Raw genomic sequence first — 26,892 nt, 5'->3', positions numbered from 1 at the left:
AAAGACAAACCTTGTTGAGTTACATCAACACATCAACAAACCAATCAAAACCAATTGTCTTTGACCATTACATTGCATGTCTCTCTTCCAGTCTCCAAAAAAGACACCAGAAGCTGTTTTGGAAGGACTGAGCAGCACCTATTTTTTCCGGGTGCAAATAACTGTTGAATTCCTGTTTTGTGAGAAGGGGAGATGAATTTTGTCCCAGTTGAGGACAAAAGAATCCTAAAGTTTTTTTTCTAGGCTACCCTGCACCCATTGACTTGGAGTTGAGGGTTTTGGCACCAATTAAAATAATATATTAAATATTTAGATTTTAATACCTCACTGAAAACAATGTAAACCTAGGCCCCACAGGCCAAACTCATCCATGCATAGTTCTGTTTTTAAAACCGATCTCCACCTAAAAGTCAGTGCAATCAGAAATAGCTCATGTTGGAAACTACATTATAGAATTCAAGTTCATTTTTGTTGACCTCACTAGTTTAATCTCCCACTCTTTTCTTATTTACTCAGTAGCCATTAGTGAGCTCTGGCAATCTGTAGCTGAGAACCATGGGGCTGGACTCAACATCAACTCAGGTAAAACAAACTGCACTCTGTCCTGCTCTGCAAGCATCACTGAAACACAAATATCAGCAGTACAGTTTCCCAAAAGATTTTCCTAAACACGTATCTTGGTAGTCTATTCTTCTTCCTCCATTTTGGAGAAAGCACTTGCCCGTAACACCTCCATGCAGTTCACAAGAATCAACGTTCCCGTTAACTCTCGCCAGTGTTTTGTTACTGGGTTTTTCATTTTATCCAAGGCTGATTGTAGGTCTTGTAAGACATCCCTGTAACTGTCTCCATAATGGGCACCCCACGTGTAGAGAAAGTCATATGCAGGTTTCCACATCATCTGCAAATAAAGGAGAAATAAAAGTTTATTTGCAGAAATCAAATTATTGAGCAAAAATCTAAATCTTTCCAATAGTGGAAAAGTCATAGAAAAGAAAAAAGAAAATAAGTTTTTGATCCCTAGCCATGCTGAAATGCTTTATCATAAAAGGCATGTTGATATAAAAACTCCAGTAACCTTATGTACTTCATTTCTATGAAACTCTGAAATTCTTAGAGGGGTAAATAATGGAAGAAAAAATTCTTCGTTCAGATGACTATCACCAAGGTGAAATATATCCGTGTCTGAAAGTATAACTCAAAGCACAGGGGTGGAAGGAAAACACTTTCCCCCTTGGTCATTTTTGCAATGCATACACCCAACAGCAGTTTCCCTATTTGCAGTTTGACTGTGCTTTTGATGGTTAATGCCTCCCTTTGTCTCATTAATCAACATCCCACTGTCCCCTTACTTAGCCTGGAACTTTTAAACATGCTTCTTATCTTTATAAAAATGTTTTCTGGTGACAGCAGCATGAAGACGATCTGTCTATAAAATCTCTGTTTAAAAAAAGGAAGAAAAAACCCCAAACACTCCAAAAGCAGGAGATTCAAAAGCTTTTATAATTAAATTTTTAAACTCAGGACATGTAATTTTAAAAGTGTCCTGCAAGAAACAAAACAAAAAAAAAAAAGACAGGTTACCAGTGTTCCTTGTTTTAAACTACAAGATGTTTATTTTACGCCAAACAAATATGAAGCAGGTCCTTAGCAGGTGTAATTTGTCATTGGTCTAGTGACATTAATTAAGCCACGACAGCATGATTCAGATACCAAGCTGGACTTACATCTTTCAAAGCGCTGATGTCCAGAGTAAGTTTGCTCAGTTTACAAACAAAAAGATTGTTTTCCCAGCTGCTGCTTTTCCAAATTTAACTTGGGCTACCCGCTTTCTAGTTTCCCACTCCTCATTGGCAATAAAGGTTTTGCAAACAGCAATTGAGTTAGCAATTGCAAGGATGATACACAAAGCATAAAGAAAACCATCACTTTCCTAAAAGGTACTAGATTTGCTGTTTTAACAGAAAAACTCTTATGCATAGTCATAAAAGCATACGGACTGATGTGTGCACATTTATATATATACAAAAGTGATCAGGAAGTCTTAATTCTAAGAGATTTTTTTTAACATCTTTTTTCCCTTTTAGTGGAAAAGCAGTTTTCATGGTTCTGAAGGATAATTCAGGAGGAAATCGGTTACTTCCTCAATATAATCCCATGAATTTACAAATGATACACAACATAAAGCTCCACTTCCTTGATTTAAACTTTATTTATTTGATCCCTTGAGGAACTGAGTAGCAGGAGAATTTCTTTGCTCATAGTTCTGAGCTTTTCTCCACATTTGGGCTAAGAACTCTCAACTTACCCCGAAACTGACTCTACCGTAGTTTCTGTAAACATCTCCCTCAACTTCTGCTGCCTTTCTCCCCATCCCCAAATGGAAAAACTCATCAAACTCACATCCCCAGTAGCGTGTCCCACAGTCTGATTAGTCTGGTTTCTGCCTTTAGTTTAAGCTATAGAAAAGTGCTTGTGCTTATTGTGAAGTTTCTCATTTTAGGTCTACAGGAGAGAAGGATATCACCATTTACCCAAAATGAATGGTGCCTACTTCTCGTTTTAAGCAAGTTTATCTTAAGTCATAACCATAAGGTTAAGAAAGAAGGAAAGAAAAGTAATTTGGTGGTAGGTGGGAAGAAGGAGAGTGATTAATTTTTTCCTTTTATTAGACAGGCTATATTGAAAAAGAAGTTCGTAATGTAGTGCTGTAAATACTAGATATTACAACATATTTTAATGAAATAAAGCAGCTCACCACTTGTGTATTTATGCTGAGAACAGAAGGTTTCTCTATTCCTATTTCCACCTTGGTAACCAAGGTAGCAAACAAGAGAAGCTAGGATTTCCTGACATTCTACTGCTGGCTCTGCCTTTTCTCTGTCTCCTGCTTCCTTTCTTCCTGCTGGACTAGGCTATTTGAAGGATTCGGGTACAGCCTTCTGTCTTCACTAGTATGTGAAAAGACAGTGAGTATGAAAAGATGCTATGGTTTGACTTATGCTGAAGGTCAGCCTGACACTGTGCAATCAGAGAATTGGCTGAAATATGCCTAAAATACAAACCCTGCTTTCCTCTGCTCTGTCACAACTGACTTTTTTCCCTGGGACAAAGGAAAGAAAAAAAGAGAAAATCAAAAGCTTTATAAACTGGTCATCAGTGATGTATGATTAACTCAGCAGTAATCTACATGCTTACCACACTGAACTCTGCAAACCAGGCTTCTAAGGCAGGTCCTTCTCCACATCCACATACTCTAGTGCAATGGCTGAACTGAATTGCATTGGACATTCCTGAATTATATCAAAGCAGATTTTCAGGAAAAATATTAAATCACTGCAGCATGCTGGGCAAGTCTCATCTCAGCTGCGTGCGTGCGTTTTCCCTCTGCTCCCACTGCCTCTGCTGAGTAGGTAATAATGATACCTACATCCCCTGTAAAGTGATTTGGAATTTACTGATGAAAAGCACTTCAAAATCTATGCACCAATTGTATGTACCTCAAGTTGCCTCTGTGATCATCTGGGAGAAGATTTCTCCCACTAAGAAAAATATTAAGTTTAAAAGCAGAAACATTTTTCAACCAACCAATCAATCCTCTAGAACAGTCCTTGATGGGTAACGGATTGATTAATGTTTTCATATAATCCTCAATAATTAGTCAAAACTTATGACTCCCCCATCTTTGCTTGGTTTCCTGTTTTCGTGCCAGCAACTACTATCAATGAGGAAGTTTTTTCCATTAGAAAACTCCAGGCGGGGGTAAAATGGTTATCTGGGGTAAGATAAGATGGTTCTTTTATACCTGCTAAGTAAATGCGATGATCAGCAATCATTCTGAAATTAGTCAGAGTAATGCTAACTTTGTAGCAATGCTGGGGGCATCTCCGCACAGGTATGAATTTACACTGCATTAGCTACTTTTTTTCTGAACAGCACACACAAAACTTTATAAACAGAATATTGTTTTCTGTAAGTAGAGGTTCAATTCACCAGAGCACTGAGAAGTGCAGAGGTTAGAAGAAAGCACTGAAATTCAGTAGAAAGTACTGAAATTTAAGGTTAGATTCACAGGACAGTGAGGATGCTGAATGTTCGCATGAGATACCAGTGCTGGAAACCTGGTGTGCTTTGAACTCACACCTGTGTGGACAAGCACTATTACAAAGCTCACATGAAACCGATAAATTCCCCATGGACTGATCCTTAGCCTTGAGAAATGACATAAAAATAAAGCAAAATTCTGATCTTTGATTGTTTGTTGAATGTTCTCTTAAAAAATAGAGCATACTCTATTATTGCCTTTTTTATGATGAATTTGACTGTACTATCTTCTGGGAGCAGACACTGTCACTGAAAGGCAGAGAATCTTGTAGGTGGTTTATCATAAAAATAATGTAAAAAACTCTTGAAAATAAAAGAATAGGGTGTATGAGGCAGAAAATGGGCTTCATGGAAATAGACACCCATTTAAAACAAAGTAAATATATATATTTTCATATATTTATGTATATTTTAAATATAAAAATAAATAGGTATGGAGCTGGAAAAAGAGTTTTAAGATTGTTTTAGTTCTGCCGTCAGTTAGCAAAGGAGAAAACATTTCCAAATATCATGGAGACCAGTAGAGTCGCACATTGTTCAGGTCTTTTTAGAAAGCTGGGGTTTTGTCAGACAAACACAGAAAGCTTAATAAGTAAAACAAAATCTAGGAAGTTAGACAAGGCACTGAATAACAGTAAAAAAAAAAAATGGAAATGAAAAGCATTCCCATTCTGTTTGATTTTAGTATTTTAGAATAAGCTAGTGCAAAAACAGAGCCAATAACAGGGTGATTTTTTTTCACTAAAAGAGAGTAGCAGACAAGGGATTGGTAGAGCTGAGAGTTTTATGAGAAAATAATTTAAGGAGGAAGGTGCATCCAGGCACAAGTAATGTACCCAGAACAACTGAAAAAAAAGAAATACACAAAATAGCTCAAAGAGAAAAGGAAGACCAGAGGAGAAGGCAGTGTTTGCAAACAGCAGTGATAGAGATAGTTTTGCAGAAAAGTAAAGTAAAGTGTAAGTAAGTGTGTGGAATTTTGGTCAAATAATGATTGGGGAGGGAGGGTGGAGCATTCCAAGGGAATAAGAGGTGGTGGTTCATGGTTAGAGCAGAAATCTCTTGATACCTATCACCAGGCAGATAAAACAGATGAAAGACTCACTGGATTCAGACTGGAAAGGAGGATATGTTTGGGCAGGGAACAGGAAGAATCAGCTACAGGGAAAGAAAAAGGAAGAAAAAATTATCTTAAGTATTTGTGAACCTGTGAATGGGAAATAGCGATTCCTTTGGTACTGAGAGATGAGAAAGAAGGAATTCAGGCTGGATCATGAGCATTACCTGCAACAATCAGTGGATGATAGTAAAGGCAGAGGGAGAGTCAAGCCTGAATGTAAGCACTCAAGGCAGAAAGGTCAATTTTGTGCATCATTCAGCAATGCTTGTAAAAGAGGATGTTCCAGGTAAAACCCAGTCTGGGACCTAGAAGTCATTGGCACATAACTGTGGGAAACAGCGGATCTATTGCATGCTTCAGTGTTAAAGTAAGAGTAGAGAAATGCAGGGAGCAACTTGGCTGCCTAGGCAAAGGTGTCCAGGAGCACAGGCTGGCCCTCGCCTCAGAGGCATGGACAAGAGCCTACCCTCAGTCTTGTGACATATCTGACATTGCATGGATGCCACGGGTACCTCTGGGCACCTCAAACAGCACTAGAGATATAATTAGGCATCGAAATTGCTCCTTAGATGTGTATGCACTAAAATACATCTAAGAGGACAACTTGACTTTTATTTAGAACTCATACTTCTGTATAAGCAGAGTGGTTTACAAAGGAGAATAAATAGCATGAGCTACCTGACAAACTATGAAATTAAAACATGGATTTGCCATGTTCATATGATAGGACAGAAGTGGAATTGGTGTCAGAACTTCCAACCTTTTGTCATGCTACTTAAGCTAAATGATGACAAATATTGCACAGGTGCAGAAAAGTGTTAATGGTGGAGGTAAGCCTCCTTTCAGTGGAAAGAGCAAAAGCTGTACTGAGGGTGATTTGAAGTGGCTCCTGCAAGACTGAATGGTCTTCCTCACTGTGTCTGAAATGACAGCAGAGGAGTGAGTAAGATTAACAAGCGGACAGGACAATAAGAAGGGACTGAAAGTGGCCCTTGGGGTGGGAGTAAAGAGCTGAAGCTCAAGACAGAGACTAGGACCTCCACAGCAAATTAATTTGGCACCATAACACCGAACAACTGGCCTCAAAGGAATACTTAGATAATTGCAAGCAAAAGTTGGTGAGAATTCCTCGCATTGAAGGACTTACAAATTAAATAAGGAGGCTGAACTGCAAAAGGAAAGAAGGGCACAAAGTAGGGAAGAAGAAAGGTTCCTGGCTGTGTTTGTGCAGAGGAGCAAGTGTGCACACACCGTTACACCAGAGCCTTACCTCCAGAGCTACGGTGCCATTTTTCCCTTGGTGGGGTACTTCGTAAGCCTCGATTTGCTGCTTTGTGAGTCGGGCTAGCTTCTCCGCAAGCTCCCGCCAGTATTTGCCAAGCTTGACAGCTGAAGTCAAAATGATGGTGTCCTGGGTAAGACGTGCCACTAATCCCTGGCAATCTATTCTCAAAAGTGCCTGCAACGATCATTTTCATTAGTGTCCCTTCACCAATAATTACAAACAGAACATTATTGTTTGTTTTTATAGCACTATTCTGCATTTCTAAGCAGACAGAAAGGCTTTTTGTCTATTTTGTGTTCTTACAAATATGTAACGGGTTTTCCTACAAAAAGGTGTTGCCAACAGTTTCATAGGAAAATTGCCCACAAGCGTAAGAAAAAATTGAGCTGGCATTCAGCTGCTTCAGCATTCCAGTGTCACATGGATCCTACCAAGCTTACAGATCCTGAAGGAAAAATATGCTTCTCCAACAAAAATATTTGGGACATCAAATGTAGCTTGTTAAAAGTATGACATGAAACTCAAAAATTAAGTTAGAGCACTATTATATTAAGGTGTGGTCCTTCGTCTACTGCTTTTCTAGAAAATCATTGATTACATTAGCCAGCACCTCTTGATTTACTCCTTCCACAAAACTAATAATTTACTGACTATTAAGCAGAAAAGCAAGCATAAAACTCTTCCCTCCCCCATGTCAAAGGAGATTTTAATAACAAGCAAATTAAAATGATACCAGGAATGAAACCCTGAAATCCAGATACGTTGCATTTTCCTTTCTTTATTTGTTTGGCTAAGAGGTAATGAGAAAAATAGGTGTTGTTTTTTCTTCTCCTCAAATTAATAGCAAAATGTTCCACTGAAAACGTTGACTTTTTCAGTGGAAGATCAAGAACAAAATCCAGAAGTTTTCCTTGGTTTTTAGATACTGATTTTTAATAAAATATCAAGTATTTCTGCAGAAATCAGACATTTGTGTGATTTAATTGTAAAATATTTTTCCACTAAAATCCTTATTGCAAACAGTAGAACTTTTGTCAGGCAAGATGTTTGTCTAATATAACTAACCAGAAAACATTCAACATGGATCCCAAACTCTCTCATACTAGTGCCTCCCTCGAAGGAAATACTGACGTCACAGTAGTGAGATGCAGACTATAGTACAGTAGCAAATCCCCCTACACTTTAGCAAAGTGGAGACAAAGTTGTTCAGCTTGCCTTTGCTCTGATAATCAAGAACCCTATTAAACATAAAAATAAGAGATTAATTAAAAGAAATAGCCAGTAAATTCCACCCAAAAGTAACATGGATGATATCTAGCTTTAAGTCTAGTTTTACAAAGATGGGGACCTGCATTGGGACTTCATAGCTCAAAATCATATACATAACAAAATGGGGCATCTCTAATTATGCCCCACCTTTTGCCTGTGCTGTAACGAACTCTTTGTTTCACTGTATTCACTTAAAAGTTTGGATCATTTTCACCTTTAACTCCCCCCTCCCCTTTTTGTACAGAGACAGGGCAGACTAAACTGTACTGCATACTTGCTCAGTTTTATTCCACACAGTTTAATGCAGTCTTAAGAGTTGTAAGTGGCAATTGCTGTCAGCACTTCAAAGGGGATAGAGTAGTTATGAGAGGTAAGCCCTGTTAAGGTTTGCAATTCAGGATAGTCAAAAGGCTTTAGATGAAAGGCTACAATGTGAATTTTTACACACCCATTTTTATAATACTTTGTTTTCATATGAGAAATTTAATTCTCTTCTGTCCCTAAATAGGCTGGTAGACTTTTCAGTCAGAGCCAAGGACAGTATTGAGTAATCCTTCATTCCAAATTAATTTGTGCACAGATCCGTAAGTAAATCAAGATGGTTAACAATGCAACCTATTACCTGGAAGCATTTAGAATAAAATCACTTTTGATTCATATGTAACAGTATTGAATCACATAGAAGTTGTCCAGTGGCTTACAAATGAGGCCCATGAAAATATGTACTGAAATACTTGCAACATTGTCCTTAGGTCACTACAACATTGACTATAAAGTTGTCATGTGTGGATGGAAAATTTTGTCTTCAACAGGTGGCTCAGGATTTCCTTGCTTTAAAAATACGAAGCAAACTTAGACATGCACCTTGGGGTACACAAGATACATCAATAATGAGTTTCCACACTATAAAGTTACTAAATACTTCACAATGGGAATGTGAATTGCTCAGGGAAGCAATTTACCATGATGATTTCCATGTCAAAAGACAAAACTATTTCAATCATGGTCGTTTAAAAACAAACAAAGTCAACTCAATGAACCTACTAAATAAGCAAGGCTCCTGGGACATTTACAGAACACTGTTTAGAATTAATTCATCAAGGTACTATTCTTCATGAGAGTCTGGATGTATTTTCCATCTATAGGTGTCTACAACTTTTAGTAATATGTTCAGGTTTGTAAAGGTTCCCACAAGGGTGCAGGACCATGTTTTCTTGTTCACACATTACTAATGAGTAGTTTCTTGGCAATGCATTCCCAATAACCAAGTTAGTTCATGCAATACTTACAACAATGAGCTCATAAAGAAACAGTCTTTTTTTTTTGTTAGCATGGCAGTCTTCCTTCATCCTCTTTACAACATGCGCAACTCTCTCTGATTCTTTATCAGCATGTGCCTCATTAAAGTCATCCAAAGACATATGTGAATATCCTAGCACCTCAGCCAAAGCTCTCCAGTCATAAACACTTTCTGATACTGTAGACAGAACTACTGAGTAGATGTAAGTCAGTTTTTTGAATGGCAATGCAATTTGTTCAACAAGATTCCTGGTTGTTAGCTCACTATCAGCAGTGTCCATAGCTTGTTCTTTGGAAATCACTTTTATATTTTTGCAATGTACAAGACCAATCTTTCTTCTGAGAACTCCTACATACCACTCTTTTATTTTAGTTTGTCCAATGGCTTTTACTTTATCTTCACCAAGAAGTGCTATTGTGTCCCCTTTAAAATATTCTAGCAAATAGTCAATCTTATTTTGTCGTAACACAGTTTTCAAAGCCACTCCATAAGTATTAACACTCAAAGTTTTATCTTGAAACTTTGGATATTTAACTGTTGGTATTAAAAGCAAAGGCGCAGACTTGATTTCTTTGCGGTTTTGTAAGCGCTTTGGCCTATTGATAATTCCACTTAATTTTGGAGCTGGATCAGGAGTCGTAACATGGAACTGTGTTACTTGGCTACTTTTTAAGACTTTAATCTGAACGAGGAAAACAAAGAAATGCATCTCCCTACATCCAAGCATGGAAAACAAGAATTGTTGGCGGACCATTTCACCAGTTTTCAGCTCCTCCTCTTTAATATTTTTGCTTTGATCTTCCATCTTCACTTCAAAATCTGGATCACAGGATACCAAAGAAATGTTTAGATCTTGTGGCTTTTCAAGCAGAAATGTATGTTTTCCCCACAGCTGAAACACAACAGGAGGCATATTTTTCCCCCCCTTTTTTATATCACAAATTGTGAGTTTTCCTGGAATGTAGTTATGACCAAAAACTGTAAAAACTGCTGTAAAAGTCGGATGAATATATTTGGGACCATAAATTCCAACAGAGACTGTTCTATGAACATAGTCCCAGACATTAGTTGCTGGAGGCTGGATTTTGTTTGCTTGTACGGCAATCACTGCATACATCACGTGACTTAGGTCCGTTAGCTTCACTTGTATGGTATCTTGATAAGTGTAGCAATTCTCTAGCTTCTTAAAAGGCCCTTCTTTATTGAGACTATAAAAACACACAATATCACTCATAACTTGGCTAAGTGGATCATTCTTCACTTTAGCTGCAACTTTCACCTCTAGGAAAATGGCTTCCCTCGTGTTGAGGTTGCTCAACGTAAGTTCTATCAGAGGACTTACGGTGCTAGACAGCTCGTTGTTAAACCATGATGGAGGGTTAAGGATAGCCTTTAAACCAACTTCTTGGAATTCCCCAGGTAATACATGACCCACAGGGACATGAATGTTGATATCCGAGTCAGGTAGCTGTACTGAACCCCCTTCGTGGTTCAGTTTGCAAACTACATGAATGTCTGTAGCTTGCGTTTGTGCCCATCCAGGACTGTGGCTCATGGCTTCTAAATCTAGGCAAGATCGAGTGAGCTGTCGGTGACTCAACCAAGCCATCTTGTAGGCTTCACGGTCATTTTGAAGCCATGTCATGTCTGAAGCTATAGTTTTTTGAGGTGTTGTCTTGCGAGGATTAAATCTTTGGTTATCAACAATATCCAGGAAGTCAGAGACACTCTTGGATCGTCCAGATCTTCTTGCTAAAGTCTTTCTTAGAAGACAATCAATATCTAGCTCATCACCTGAGGAAGCCAAAGAATCCCTGTTGCTAGAAACTTTAGAGAACAAATAGGGTTTTTCTTTTAAGACCGAAAGGTATTTATTATTTTCATTTCTATTTGAAGCAGCTATGTCATGTACAAAAGGGTTGGAGGCTGACAGTTCATTCCAGAAAGGATTAGTCTTGGAAACACCACGGACATGTTTGAATACATCAGACCAGTCAATATCCAAATCCAATTTACTTTCATTGACATCTGTTTAAAAGAAAAAACAGAAGCATTTCCTAAAGCACAGAGACTTGAGACATTCCATTCATTTCCAACTGATAGTCTGTTAAGCTAACAGGTGACTAAATTTATCCTCCTAAAATACATATAGATCATTTATATATTTCTCCTTCAGGTTGTTAAAGAGTATCAATATTGATTTCTAAGTAGCATTAAGAATGTGTTAACAAATTAGTGCTGAAGGATGTAAAGCATCTTCTGCGAGGTGCTGATCATTATCAACTCCTATGACTATTAATTGGCATCAAGTATGCTAAGGCCCCATAAGGTTTAAACCCTTATATTCCAGTAATCTGTGGCCTCTTACAAAATGCCATGGATTTCTTTCCTTTGTGTCTAACTCTCTGCAAAGATTAAATAACTACTGTTTCATTTTTCAAACACTGTAGACAGTACAGATAAATGTATTATTCAGGATTCCTTTTCATGCACATGCATTTAATTGATAACAACACTCTTACAATTTATCTCAGTGTGTATGGAATTTGTTATACTAGCTTTCCATTAAAAATTCATTGGTATAATTTATGAGGTTTTGTACAATTTGAAATTTGGAGAGAAATGTTTTTGTGGCTACTAATTTTTCTGAGATTGCACTTAAATAGACAAATAGGGATGTATAAGTGATACTTCAATATGCTTTCTAATAAAAATACTCATTATTAACAGTAATGTCTGTTTGTTCTGAAGACAAGATGTCCTTGTATTTTATACAAATAACTGTTCACAGAAGCTGGTTTATGGGTTGATTAAGACTCACACTTCTTGCAACGAATATAGTATCTACAACTTTTTGTGCTAAGGGTTTCTATTACTTCAGTTTGCCGTTAGTTTTCTATGTACAGAGGTTATACCATCCCTTTTTTGTACATCCTTGTAAAGAATTTTAATTTTAGAAGGAAAATTCAGCATTTCTGTTCTTTCAGCCTATCTATATCCTTCATTACTACACTTCCCATAGTACCTTCCATCTCCAACATTACTGATTACTGCTCAATTGCAAGAATGACAAGTGCATTCAGCCACAAAAAGAAAAAAAATTTAAATGTTAGTACTTTTCTTTTTGTTTCATTTGTCATGAATTGTGACAAAAAGCCAAAATTATGACGTTTTTCCAGTTCCAGAAAAATCCCAATTTGGAAGAACCAAAGTAGAATCTACCTGCTTCCCAGCTGCCCATCTGCAAGGCTCTAGCATTGTCTTGAGAAGAGCCTTCCCGGTGAGCTGCTGAGGGGAGTGAGCCCAGGGGCAGCCTTCTCCCCCTTGGGCACCCAGCCTTGGCCACGGCCACCAGACAGGGCTGGGCTGCTCAAGCCCCAGCTGAAAAGTCCTTTTGTTTCTACTCGCAGGCCAAAAGCTTTCCTCACACTGTGGTGCTACTACAGTCAAATCATTATTATCTATTAAAAAACAAATTAATTAATCCCAAAAGAAACATTAGGGTTTATGGTTGTTTGTTTCCCCATCCTAAAGGGCATGTTTCTACAGGAAGAGCCTGAGTCATTAGGCTGGATGCTTTCTCATGCCAAGGTAACAGCACAGATTACTGAGGTGCAGGAGGTTAGCGAAGAAATAATTCCTGCTCCCCAACTCACACAGCAAGTGCCAGGCTTGCCATTACTCACACCTTCTACTGGACAAAAAGCTAAGAGAATGCCTACCTTGTGTAGGGGAATGTTTTCTTAACTTTTGGGTTAAAATAGCAATGAGATTAAATCAACTTTGCTGAGACTTCCGGGTTCTCAAAACCCTAAATTAATGTAGTTTGGCTAAGAACTCCCTCTTCTCTTCCCCATCTTGACCCCCAGTAAACATACCCTAAATAGCATTTATTCATGTAAGGTTCATGATTCCAGCTCTTCCTCCCAACCTGCCTGATCCACTTTTGCTATGGCAGGGGACAGAGGACTTCTGCCAGCAAGTTCCTCCTAGGGGACCTCGTGACAACTCCTTGTGTTCTGACTCCAGGGACATCTATGATGGCCTGAGTAGTGCAAAACACCAGCAATAATAATAATAAAAAAATTTTTTAAAATGGTGTACAGAGGTTTACAGAGCTATAGCTTCTGACACTCTTGAGAGTTTTGCAGAAATGCAGTCTTTAGGTGGAGAGTCTTAGTACAGAAAATAGTGGAAGAGACATACTGTAGCTGGCTGAAGGTGTCCGGTCATCCACATCAATCAAAGTCCCCTCTGACCTGCTCCGTGGAATCTCTCCACTGGTTAGGGAATCTGTTCCACTACTGGAAGTGATCTCCTCCTAGGAAACAGTTAAACATATAAAACGTCAGCAAGTATGCAATTTGAAAAAGGGGAAACTGTTGAAGAATAATTGAGCTTTGCTCCTGTGATGTGATACAAATGAAAAAAATAGTGAAGTTACGGTTTATGAGTAAATTTATAGAGTCTGCCCAAAAGCATCACAATCCTGAGTGAGCCTTACTATCTAATTTGCAGCAAACCACCAGATGCTACAGCTGCAGTACAATACAGTACCCCAGTCCATAGTGAAGTCCAATAACTCACATATTTAAACATCTTGCAATTGGAACTGAGCCAATTGTACAATAACTTCTATTCAGAGGTCTTGAATGAAAACTTTTTTTTTTTTTAAAAAAATCCTAATTCCTGTTTTCAGAAAAGTTTGACTAGACTCGTTAAAGGGGAAGAGCTAGATCTGTTCCTTCCTTTGCCAATTAATATAAAATATTTCCAAACCTTTCTGCTTTATTATTCTTCCTCTGCTCTTCCCTGAGTGAACATCAGGTCATATTTTCCTTTTAGTCTGTACAAGAATGACTTAAAGTACTCTTCTGCAGGGCCCGTGCCAGCACAGCAACAGCCCAAGAGAGGACATTCAGGTCTCTCCTCTTCCTTGTTCTGGCTACAAGAAGTTCTGTTTGGTTTTGACACAGTTTGCACGTGGACTGGGCCACACAAGAGCTGTAAACCAGATGCTGTGGTTGAAAGAGAGTCAACAGCAAACATATCACAAGGGCAGGGCAGGAGGGGCATCACTCTGAGGCAGGCAACAGGAGAATGAACCTCTCAAGGTACTACTGCTTAATGCTATTTTCAGCTGCCTGGAAAGAGGAGTTGCAGGTCTTCAAAGGAGTGTTGGGTGTCTTAACGTGCCGATGTTACTGTGTCCCTGAAGAGGAAACTGGAGGAAATAGAATCTTCTAGACCATTTTGTGCAAGAGAGGTCATTAAATTACTGCTATAAACCAAGAGATCATTTAGTGACTTTCCCAGAATCCTCTCATTGGCCCTATACATTGTGGAGTATAAATGCTGATGGGCAATACATACATTAAGACATATGGTTAAAAAGAAAAAAAAAAGAAAAGAAGACAAAACAAAACAAAAAACAAGGGTGGGGAGGGGAAGGGAAAAGGTAAAAAGGCCAGAAGTTTTTCTGGGTCCATCCATAGGATACAATACTCAGCTTTGTTCAGGAGTCTGAAATATTGCAGCCTGTTACTTCTGCAGCGGCAATTGCAGCCTAAGTAGATCTCATTTTAACATGTTTAAAATGGAAAAAAAAGATGCATTGGGCCTGGTTTTACTGTGGCTGTAAGAAAAAGGAATTTTCAGTTACAGTTCTGCTAGGTGAGTTTATGGGAAAAAGGAAGTATACCTTATATCAAAGAAACTGGAAGCCAGCTGTCTGTTTCCATTGCACAATGCCATGGTTTAAGACATCTTTTTTTTCCACTGCAAATGTAAATTGGTACTTTTTGTTCTTCCCACAAGAGCTACCTTCAGCTAAAGGCAATCTGTTCAGGTGCTGATTTGCACTCAGGCAGGACGCAAGGCTGAGGTCAGGCTAAGCCCGACTGTCACCAAGCTGCTCTGCTATCACGGGGCTGTACGGACTTTCAGGTTCCTCTGTTACCAGAAATCTCAGATGTTGGCCTTAAAAGTCCTGATTACAGACAGTAATGAAAGCTAACCTCCAAGACTAATACTTTGTGGCTTCTGCTACTAATACCCCACCAGAACCAAACTGGAAACTAAAATGCCTCCTTAACCCCAACACCATAATTCCAAGATCTGACGTCCCACACCTGTATAAAAATATCACTGTTCCTTCTGTCTCTGATAAGAGACAGTATCTTTGATAATGTGTACGGATTCCTTCAAAGGAAATAAATTTTGCTTTGCTGCTGCATCTCAAAATGTTGAAAAACTGAACACACTGTATAAACATGCAGTATCTTTATCTCAAGCTTCTACTTCAGGGATTGGGGAGGTTTAATCACAGCAGTATAAGGTATCCATAGTCTAAAATCCCAATAAATGTACAAAAAGAAAGTCTACTTTTTACAATACCAGTGTATTTGTTGCTAGCACTAATCTCTGGCTGATGACTTACTGATCAATTGACATATAAATCTAAGAACAGTTCTTTAAATAGCTAAAACACCTACAATTATTTCAGTAGCTGTATGAAGTGGGAGGCAGTAAGTAAGGATGAGGAAAGAGCACAAGAGTGCAAGCAGATGCACAGGGGCTAAAATAGGAAACCCATTGGGAAGGGGGAAGGAGAGAGAAAGAGAAAGGAAAACAATCTTTTTACACAGTGGGAGTATATTGAGAGAGACATGACAATAAGATTGCATATAGAAGTTTATAAACACTAAGAATTTCTGCAAATAGAATAAGCCATTTCCTAAAAGGTCCCTCTGGGAACTCCTCAAAACCTTCACCACTAGCCTGGCACAAAGACAGAAAAGACAGATACAGAAAAAGAAAACCACTTTCAAAAATAAGTCGTGCCCCACCCCCCCCCAAGCATTCCTTAGTATGAGAGTATGATGAGGGAGCCCTTGTGATTTAGGCATGTCTTCAGGCCAGCCAAGAAGAGGACAAGAGAAGGGGGAGATATAAACATTCCTGGGCAAAAGATGACCGCGTTTGGTCAGCAAGTCAAGGGATGTGGGAAGTGCTGGGGACAAGCTGTACGCACGCCATCGGGTACAGGGCAATGTGCCTCCTGAACAGTTACATGATCTGACACCAGGGTTGTGTCCTGTCTCTCCTGTGTTCCAGCCGTAGTGCTGGGAATGCATAAATCCCCAATGCCTTTGTATGAGACTAGGAAAATAAGAAAACCCAGTGCTCCCCCTTTTCCATGGATACATTCTGTGATAAAATAGCATCCCAAATGAAACTTTTGATAGGATAACCCTATTAATTAGGAACTTACCTGGACAAATCCAGAAGAACGATCATCCACAAGAGAAGAGAGATCAATGCATGTAGGATATAAAGCCATGCTGATCAGTGGCAAAGGGGAAAGGGATGAAACCCTTTTGCTGCAAAAAGAGGGAATTATGTATAGGAAGAATCAGAAGCTAAGCTTTTCATTTGCTGTAGCTACTGAGTAAGAAAGATGTAAACTGACAAGTGCTTAATGGTGCAAAGAATTATTTGACTGATGGTATGTCAGCTCACAGTGTGAAGTGAGCAGGGAATGAAGAAGTGAAGAGGTTGGAAAGAGATCACCTATGGAGGTGACCAGTGGGTGAACCTGAGTGACTGCTGAGAGATGTGGCATTTTTCGGTATGAGGGCAAGAAACAGTTTGCCAGGTGCACTCTGCTGTTCAAGCCTGGAGTGCATCGCTTGACCCATAAGAGCAGGGGATTCGGGACAGGGAGTGCTGCTGGCAGGCACGTTGCAGCACTGTTACAGAGGAAGAAAAATGCATTAGAGGAAGACGAAAGTCTCAGGTAGAAAGTTCGGGTTCACCGAAGTCAGAAGATAGATTTGCTGCAAATGGCCTTTTCGCTGCATGTGATGCCTCTAGAAATCTCTTCCAGGTCTTTTAAAATTCAAGTGCACTTTTTTTTTTCCCTTCTCCTTTCCAATCTCTCTACCAAAGAAAACATGTCCTGCTGCGCTTAAAATAGTGGTAAGGAAGAAAATTTTAAAAAGCCCAAAACAAACACTTCCCAACTGGCTTTGCCCTCAAAAATGAGAGAGAACACATTCCTTTGTGTTTTTAAAGTATCAACATCCCAGAGCAAGACACTAGCAATTTGCCTTTCATACAACCTTAGCCCTGTTTGGCCTTCTTCAAAAGCAGGTTGCGTTATGAGCAGAGCTCAAGCAGTGTCTCCCCACAGACTCCTACATGCCCCTCACACAGAAAGTGCTACTCAGCCATACCATTATTCACAGTGATTCATGGCCTTTGCATTCTGAGGATGAAGCTTATGCATTTGCAGAGACAGCACAAGCAATGCAAGGGGGTGATGGAGATGTGCCTCATTCCTCAGGCTCACTTTTAGCTGTCACAGGGAAAAATGACTTGCTAGTTATACAAGTTGGGTTATTAAACTCACTTTACATGTTTATTTCTGAAAAGGGAGCAAGGTATATTCATCAGAGTGTTAAATACAATGTTCCTGATCTGACCAAATACTGAGTATACTGAATTATTTAAATTCTATTAAATAGAGAGAAGAAAGGAATTTTAAAGAGAAAGCAGTACAAAGAAGAGAGATGGTTTTAGAAGGCACTACACATCATCATCAAGTCTCAAACACTGCCTGCTTTCAGCAGATTAACATGTTTCTAGCTAAACATTAGTTACAGTAATAAGTCATATTTTAACAGTCCCTTGGTACTTGTGGCCTGGAACAGCTTTATGCAGCTCAGAGTTTGGTGTCAAGCGGTTGGACACGAGTTTACCTATCTTTGATTACAGGGCTGAACTGCAGTACTGTAGCTAGTGATAGTAAAGGATAGCAAACAAAACTTTCAGTTGAAGTGATAAAGTCTTTGACTTATTCTCTTAGCCTGATGCATGTGAGGCAGTCAAGGAAATACAGCTGTATCTCATTCTGAACAGAGACAGAAATGGCTTTTAATGTTCAGTCTTGAGAGATTTCAACCCTATATTACGTACTTTACTAATACTTGGCAGCAGTCTTAATGCTTTAGTATGACCCTGTTACTCGTCACTTTGCCTATAATGATAGAAAAGCATTTTCAATTGATACAACTACTAGTTTACCTTGTTGTTAAATAGTTGCCAAATTTGGCACCCACTTTTTCAAAATTCTGAAGATTTATCACCCTATGGGAACTGCAGAGCCATTCACACTCCTTCCTGAACCCGGGGTTTAAGCTTTCTGCAGACCCAACATATGTCTACACTGCTGCTTGTAACGGACGTTAATTGTTGCTCGTAATACTTCATCTGAGCTAGTGTTAAAGGGTAGAGCTAGTAGTCTCAGCACAACAAAAATGGGACCTGAAGTGGGTCATCCTCTCAGTAGATTTCCACAACTTCACAAGTGGGTTTTTACAGCCTCTGATCAGCTCTGCACGACCCAGAACTGACTGCTTTACAGCCAGGTTGGGGAACACTATGCAAGCAAAAAGAACTATACCATAGACAAGTATACCAAGGCAAGTATCCTTCTTTCCATTCCACACATCTACGCCTCTAAAATTGCTTGTTGTAAGCATAAGGGCTAGAACATTTATTTTCAATTATAAACTTTACATTTGGGAATATTGCTTTCCAGAAGCCTCAAGAATGTGTAGTTAAGTTTTGGTGTTGTCTTTTGGGTTTCAGCTACCACTCTGAAATACTCCATGGTTTCTCTTTGGCCTCAGGAAAAAAGGAATATGTTGCCTTCTACTTACATTACTAAGTAACTTTTTAAAGAACAGGAAATGGAAAGTAAAGATGTCATTAAAAATGAATTAAAGGATCCAACTTTGTACTATTAAATTGTAATATTTCTTCTTTTTGCTGAACAGAGAAAACTTTGCAAGTTTATTAGCTTAATTCTTCTGTGAACTCATTTCCTTACCACTTCTCAAAAGCCTCTAAAAACAATAGTAGTTAAAAATCACACTGGATTCTCACTTATTATGTGTAACCATACATACTTTGGAAGCACAGCTAGTTTCTTGACTTTTGGAGGGCCTATGAAAACACTTCTGCCTCCCTCACAGAGATTACAGTACTACAAGTTATTACTGACTGTGATGCCAACAGAGCTATTCCTTCAAAATGGATACTGAAAGCACTCTGTAAGCAACGCCTTTTATTTAGCAGTTTCCTTAAAAAGTAAAAGTTTCCATTTCTAGGTGCTGCAAGTGTTTCAATGCCACCATAATACATGCAACATCGCAGAGCAAGGCAAAGCCTGTATATAACATGTTCTGCATGTAAACTGGAGCCCTGCTGCCCATCCTTAGGTACTTTTAATGTTTGCTAGGATGAAAAAAAAACCTCAACTGTCAACATTTTTGAACAACCTAGAGAGCAGGAGCTACTGGGAATCTCAAAAGCTCTGCTAGCTATTTATATCCTTCTGAACTATAGCTATGATCACGGCTTTGTAAGTACAGGATACTTCCAAAGTACTCAATATATTATTTTGTTACCTGATTTCGTCTTTTCTTTCTACTAAATTAGACTTTTTCTGACATCCAGGCTGCATGCAGGAATTACACTGGGTCTTTAACTGAGCAGCTTACCTGTCAGTGGCAAGTGGATATAAAGCCTTAGACACCTGCACACTAGCTTGGCTTAGCAAGCACTCCCAAATCTGCATAGTATTTATTATGCTCTTCCCTGGGAAAGGCTCATGTCTCTGCCTATTAGTGCCAAAAGTCAGCTTTGCAGAGAGACAGATATAAGCTGTGGTCTTTGAGGGCAGGACGCAGCGGTGGGAGGAAGAAGTAGCTGTAGCATTAACAATAGTGAATGATTTACAATCTCAGAGCTAACTTCAAGGATAATAAAGGAAATTTCTTTTTTAAAAAACGGAAAAGATTTTGTATGCCTCAGAGTCACAGGGGCATGACAAAAAAAAAAAAAAAAAAAAAAAAAGGGCTCTAACATCTCTTTTATTCCATGTTCAGAGGGGGCGCTCTTCCAGTTATCTATAGAAAATAGCACATCTACTATCCACCCAGAAAGCAAGTAAAGGATAACAGTTTCCGGACAATCAAACCCAGGTCAAGTAGTGAAGTAGTTCATTAGGAACTGACAATCAGGTCCTTCAGAGTTACATGTTTCATAGAAATAATTACTTTTACGTTTAAGGGCTGAGCAAAGGAAGGGGAAAAATCCCTCTTGGCCTTCAACATTTAAATGTGTCATCTGGTCCAGTGATGTGATAACAGAAATCCTACAAGAGCTGTGGTCTCTTCACAGCACCAGGGCAAAGCAGAACGCACCAAGGAACCTGCCTGCAGAGAAGGGCCAGTGTTTTACTTGCTCACAGCTCTTAACATTATAATTGTAACTAATATTAACAACAGATTTTAAGCACCTGTATCAGTTGGATATGTTGCAAATATGTAGGATGATTTTTCTGCTGTTCCAGGCTAAAAATGATACAACAGAGCGATGTGCCTGATGCTATGTCAGGACCCAGTCTTGAACATCTAACTGTAGAACTGAAATGCCTGTCAGCTGTGCTGCCTGGATACTGACACTTTCTTTTGGACAGATGTAGATTGAAGATTTATGAGCAAAATATACAATGTGAATCTTGAAGTAAATTGAACCTGATTTGAACCTGAACCACAGGTGCAAGGTGCCTTTACTCTTCTGGTTTCAGCAAACTGAGGTGGGCGCCTGGGGAAAGATACCGGAGGACACTGCAGTGTACTGTGCTTTTGATGAGATAGGGGACTAGGAAGGTCTCTTTTCATCAGCGTGACAGACTTTTGCTCCAGGGGAAAGGAAAAACACGTCAGAAAGCCTGCATTATCAGGTGGACCTTTTTAAGTGGAACCACTTTGGTTTGGTGTTGGTTAAATGGGGGGGGACAAAAAAAAAAAACCAAACACAAAACACACACACCCCCACCAGGAAATAAGTTAACATGTCAATACACACAGAGAGTTTGTTTTGCAATGTTTAATCTATGTCAGGCAAGCTTTCAAACTGTATAAACTAGCCAGGAAGAAATCCCAGTTGTGTAGGGCATGAATGGGGGCAGGAAAGGGGGACAGGACAGGAGTCAAGTCAGTCACTTGTTCTATCTCTCCTGGGGAATATAAAGGGAGATCGATACTGAGAGGGCAGAAACGATGGAAGATGGGTGACACGTGACTAGCTCAACGTGGAAAAAAATGAATAAAACAGGCAGCCAGCTGTGTTGGGAAAATAATTCCATTAAATATGGCAGAAGAAAGTAAATCCATTTGGCAAGGACTCCTCTGGTTGTCATTGGAGGTTAGTTTAGAGAGTTAATAACTCTAAGCACAATCATTCTTCAGTGCATCTACAAATTACATTTTGCTCTACTTGACTGACCACATAACAGACACAGGGAATATGTAACAGCGCAAATAGTATGTTTGATAGATTGTGATAATATTTACAAGGAAAGACTGATATCTATTTCTTGTGTATTGATCTGTTTTGACTGAAGAACTTGTTTAATAGTCCTTGGCACTTTAGGAACATAGTGAAGAAAGCATCAGAAAGGGAGTCTTAATCACAGGAACACTTTCCAAGGTATACTGCAGAAAGTGCACTTTTTCTTTTTTGCTTTTTATGGCAATTATTGTACCCAAAGTTTGGTCAGAACTCTTCTCCAGCAGTAAGATTTAAAACATTTGTGCCTGTGTTGTTAATAATAGGCTGAGCTGTCCATTAAGTTACACCTGCCAATATTTTAAAGTTATTTTTGACACTGTAGTTTTGAAGGGAAGAAGGGAGGGGAATTCATAAAAATGTATTTTGTTCTCTAAAAGCCAAACCCAGTACCTCTCATTATGCTGCAGACTCTCCCTTTATATAGCAATTACACATGATCTTGACAAGCAAAAAACCCTCTTATTTCTATCAAATGGGATTCATGTTTAAATGGAGTTTCTCTACTAATGAAGGACATTTGAATCTCTGAATTGTACTCTTAATTACTTCTTATTAATAGTATTGTTAACAGACTACTTTTACTGAAATAACGTGACTGCCAGATCGACTCTAAAATGGTAATGATCCACAAAAATGAAGTCAGAGGAAGATAAACTGCTATGCAATATCAGATCCCATTTAATAATCCGTCTCTGATCACAGACTACGTATTTCAGAAGAAGAAGTAAGAAGTCCTACATATGAAAACGAGGAAGAGCTGCTTCCAGTATTGTTGGTAGTTTTATAACCGACATAGGAATTATTTTATCTTTTTTTAAAAAAAAAAACCTTCAGTCTACGGTATCACTGTGGATCTTCTTCTAAAGGAGCAGTCAAGTTCAAGACGATTTGAAGCAACAAGTTCCCAATGAATTGCATGCCCTTATGTGTCTAAATGTAGTTCTTAAACCTAGCTGCCTTACAGGCTTATTGACTGAACCGTCTACTCCTACCTGTTGAGAAGAGAGCATCTATATTTTTGTTCCTTACTGTTTGGTACAATAAGAATAACAGGTCCAATCTCATCCACTTTTATGCAGCAGTGACAAAGTCACTCTTCAAAGATTTTCTCTTCTTTTCTTTTTCAGAAATGAAAGTAAGAATTGTGTGAGATAGTTGTTCCAGGTCTGCTCTTCCTCCAGTCCCTATATTCTTTATTCACCTTCATTCTCTCCATTGCATCACAGTGTCCAACTGTCTTTCCAGCAGCAGTTCTCCCTCTGGTGATGCATACCATCAGCCTGGATGCAATACCTCAGTGGAAAGCTAGTTTTCCCATCCAGGAAAACCACACTATTATATTGCAATGGATAGTGTTACCCACTGGAAGCATTTTAAGGATTTGTATTCCCTTGTCCTGCATCCCTGGAGGGCTCAGAGGCAGAAATCATTCCTGAGGTTCTCACCAGCCAGTTGGCTGACCTCCAAAATCAATAAATGAACTGCTTGTACAACAAATTAGAGAAGTCCCCCATGTTAGCCCAGGCATTTCTATGCTGACTTTAATCTCCCATTGTCTCTATGCACCCCCAAAAGCAACAGTGCAGCTCTAGCTTGCTCTTCCTAACAGCCCTACCCCTCGGGCTGCTACAGGCACCCTACCTCCCCACTGGTTCCAGCTCTTCCTTCTGAGCCAACATCACTGACGTTTGAGGGCAAAGTTTGATGAAGCAGCTGAGAGAGCTGCAATTGCTCAGCAGTAGCATGAGCAGGCGCTATACACGGATGGGTGAAGAAATCTTCCCCACTCAGCTCTTTAACACCTTTCCATGCCATTTGCCATGAAGAAAGCACTAAATGCTATTTCTTCTTTGCATTTAATATGGCAGTGGTGAGAAAAGAAAGAAGGCATAAAGCTGTTGCTTCCTTCTTTCTTATTTCTTCCCTAACACCACACAGGTGCACTGGCTACAACACTGTGTTAGAGATGCGGAGGGAATTAGCACAGGATGGAAAAGGAGGGGGTCGCTGGCTCAAGCTCTATAATAAGGAAGACTCTCCACTCAAGTCACGCGTCAAAGGGGAAAAAAACCAAAACCAATCCCTAAATTATCATAAATTTCATCCTTTTATACACAAAAAATAGTCAGTTTAGTTGAAGAAAAGTTTTCATCGGCCCCAACAAATCTGGCTGATACCCTCAAATAAAAATAATGGCTAGAGTGATGCAGTTACCAATTGCTCAGAAAGTTGGACTAAACCCAAACTTATCAAATTCCCAAATAGTGCCTCCCAGATAACCCTGCAGAAAATCTTCAGGAAAACGATTCAGAAATACTGTGGATTATACTCTATCTGTTCAAAATATGTGCCCAGTTTTTTATTTCATTGATTCTGCCTCAGCAAGCTTTACTATTTTTCACCACAGCCGAAGTTATTGCCTTTCTAGCAGAAGTGGAGGGCTGCAGATCAGTATCTCTTAGATATAATCACAGCATTTCAATGTTATCTCCAGCTTCCCCCTGGTCTGTCCCTGTCCCGGCCCTCCCCCCCCCCCCCAAAAAAAAAAGAAGCCCCCACAACTCCAGTCAGTCCTGGACTTCTTCAAGAATTTTTACCTGGAGTAAATTCATTGTCACTGATGTGGCAGTCTCTGCAAGACCCGGCCACTGTCCAGCCTTGTGAAGATCCTGGTGCCAATCCTTTGTTTTGCCTTACCCTTCACAGACACTGAGCATGCTCACCTTCCAATTTCATATAGACTGAACAAACTCAGTAATTTATACTCTTACGTCTCTGAAAAGGCTGCAGTTCTTTGATCTCATTGACTTCCTACACAGAAAAACCCTGGGCATCATTTATCATCCAAAACCACCTCCGCAGCCATATGATGCTCCATTCACTAGAAAGAATAATCACCTGGTACATGAAGTGAAACTGCTATATAGGCTATTGTCAGACTACAGAAGTAAGTTACAGAAAATTGATCTGAGACCACTAGGATGTTTAAACATCATGCAAAACCACATTAATTTCACAACTATTACTTTGAAAGGAAATTTTCATGCACTGCCTAGAGTTGAGGTTTTTCTGACAGACGGTCTTGCAGGAGGGGAGGCTAATCTCTCCCTGCTGGAGGAAACTACCAACAGTGTCCCATACATTGGCTATAACAGATTGAAAGGAACAGACAACTGTCTCAAATATCACTAAACAGCCCAGGGTGCAAAGTCCCTACAGGTACCAGCACAGGCCATTTCATTTGGAATCAATGCCTCTACGAAGCTGGAGTTCCTCTAACTGGCCAGTTTCAGTCTGATCAGTAATAGCAGAGTAACCTTTTCTTCAGACAGAAAGAAACCAGGTACAAGGTTACAAGTGAAATAAGCTGAAATCCTGACCACGCTTATAACAGCTTTTTAGTACTTTGACTTTCCTAGTTAGGAATCTGAAGGAACCTGCCATGTGTAAGCTCAGAGAATTCAGCCTATTCAGCAGCACCTTCCAAATGCCAACCCTAAAGAAACACTTTTTCTTGTTTCATCTTCGTAAGTTTACTGTCCTTGCTCCATTTGTACCGAAACATGGGAGGAAGCATTCAGAGCTTTTCCAAAAGGTCACTGATTTTGATGATCAAAGCATTTCCCTACCCATGTCACCTCCTTGGCAGCAAGTCTCAAGTTTTGCACCTTTAACTAGCTCGTACCTCTCAAGATAATAAGGGTTCAAAATGTGTGTTGTGTTATGTGAAATACTGTAGAATCGTATATGCAAAATTCTACTGTTTGTTTTTTTCCTAACCAAATTTGTTAATTTATGGGGTTTCTATAGAGACCAACATACACAACACATTTACAGTGCAGCTGAAAGACTGTTTAGATCAAGCAGCTCACTCCTACCATTACACATGTATCCTTGCCATCACTGTCAGGGGTTCCCTGATTGAAGTACACAACTGTCATAATGTGTAGATATAATTTTAACATTTAACTTATAAACATCAAATCAAACACACACCTTGATGTGTGATGGCAAGTTGCTTTGTTTAAGATGTTTTTCCTTGGCTGTAGTGAGACAGGAGACTCCTGTTATATCTCTTTGCTACAGACATGTAACCCTGGCTGTGCAATTTATTGGATGAGATTTTCAGTCTCCCTTTTATGGCAATAATTCTTCTATGTTTCAGGCCATTGGTGATGACAAGCAGATATCTGCAGAGCATAGGATTCTCCAACAAAGAGCTGTCTAGTACAAAAGGGGAAAGAAAAGCATGAGGTATGAAAATCAAAACTCAAATTAAATATGTTCTGCTTCCAAAGCTTCATCTAAACTTTAATTTGGCAAGTATTCTTGGAGGTGCACGGTCCAAATGTTGTCCAGCATTAAGTTAGTTTAGGTCAGCTCCTGATAGATCACAGTCCAAGGTTGTATTTGTATAGGTTGCTTCATCTGTAATAAACAGAAATGTGTACGACTTTGCTCAAAACTTGAATCACCATAATCTTAAAAAATTCTATAATATAGTGTTTTTCTGTTAGCTATTGTATAGCTATGTCACATCCACCAGAAGTGAGAAGTATCAGTCAGCAGATCATGAGTAAGAACATTTAAAGATATTTGTCTAATTTGGTACAAGTTCTAATCTTCAGAACTTCAGGAGATTCCACTCAACTTCACACCAAGCAGAAATGACCGTATGCCCAGACAGTCTTGACAAACGTAGCTGAACAGTTGTTCTGTTGTGAAAGTTAGTTCAGATCATTTTATTTTATAGTGCAAATTCATCTCACATTGCTGATTTTAGCCAGATTTTACAATGGTAAGTCAATGTCTGTCATCATCATTCAGTATGCTGAATCACTAGCGTCCACACAAGTAATTTTGTTTTAAAGTTCTTTAGAGATTAGCATTAAAAAAACCTAAGGCTTAACCCGTAATCCGTATGTGAACTTTTTGCCTGTAAGAGTGTGAGTGTTTGCTCCACTTTCTCCCTATTAGGAGAGAGGTGATTTGCCACCTAAGAAACGTGTAGGTTTTTCAGCCTCCCAGGTCTACCTGTCCCAAGAGGAACAGGGCTCTAGACACACAGATTTCGGCATCACAAGCATAGAAGCTCAAAACCTGGCAGCTCCTATGGTTGCCAGACTGTTTCAGAATCACTAAATCTGATTTATTCACAGATTTCAAAGCTAAAAGAAACAAAGCAGTCATCTTTACTTTTCCTATGCAGAATCAAGGCCACAGATTTTTACTTAGCTGTTATTGTGCCAAGTTGAATACTCTTTGTTGAACTGAAACTGTTTGAAAAAAAAAATCCAATTTTGAGCCCCAGAGCTGATGTTTATATTCTGTTGGGACCCAAACCAGGGTTTTCTTTTATTTTTTCATATATATCCTGGTAGAACTAGC

General features: G+C 39.2%; 1 protein-coding gene across 1 annotated transcript; it reads right to left on the bottom strand.

Moving 5' to 3' along the window:
* Positions 1-685: 685 nt before the first annotated feature.
* Positions 686-16,420, bottom strand: MACC1 (metastasis associated in colon cancer 1). The gene is made up of 5 exons (XM_009588013.1): positions 16,352-16,420; positions 13,285-13,399; positions 9,068-11,106; positions 6,495-6,683; positions 686-901 (listed from the first exon to the last, which is right to left on the bottom strand). The coding sequence occupies exons 1-5, from the start codon at positions 16,418-16,420 to the stop codon at positions 686-688; spliced, it is 2,628 nt and encodes an 875-aa protein (XP_009586308.1).
* Positions 16,421-26,892: the final 10,472 nt, after the last annotated feature.

The sequence above is a fragment of the Fulmarus glacialis genome, unplaced genomic scaffold, assembly GCF_000690835.1.
Source record: "Fulmarus glacialis isolate BGI_N327 unplaced genomic scaffold, ASM69083v1 scaffold29521, whole genome shotgun sequence".
NCBI lineage: Eukaryota > Metazoa > Chordata > Aves > Procellariiformes > Procellariidae > Fulmarus > Fulmarus glacialis.
This window is presented reverse-complemented; position numbering and strand designations above follow the sequence as displayed.

What these genes read in the sequence shown, in the direction of transcription:
- MACC1 (XM_009588013.1), bottom strand. Translation starts at nt 16,420, where the DNA reads ATGGCTTTATATCCTACATGCATTGATCTCTCTTCTCTTGTGGATGAT. An exon ending in GTTCTTCTGGATTTGTCCAG is followed by an intron (nt 13,400 to 16,351) that starts GTAAGTTCCTAA and finishes ACTGTTTCCTAG; the next exon opens with GAGGAGATCACTTCCAGTAG. An exon ending in GACACCTTCAGCCAGCTACA is followed by an intron (nt 11,107 to 13,284) that starts GTATGTCTCTTC and finishes TCTTTTAAACAG; the next exon opens with ATGTCAATGAAAGTAAATTG.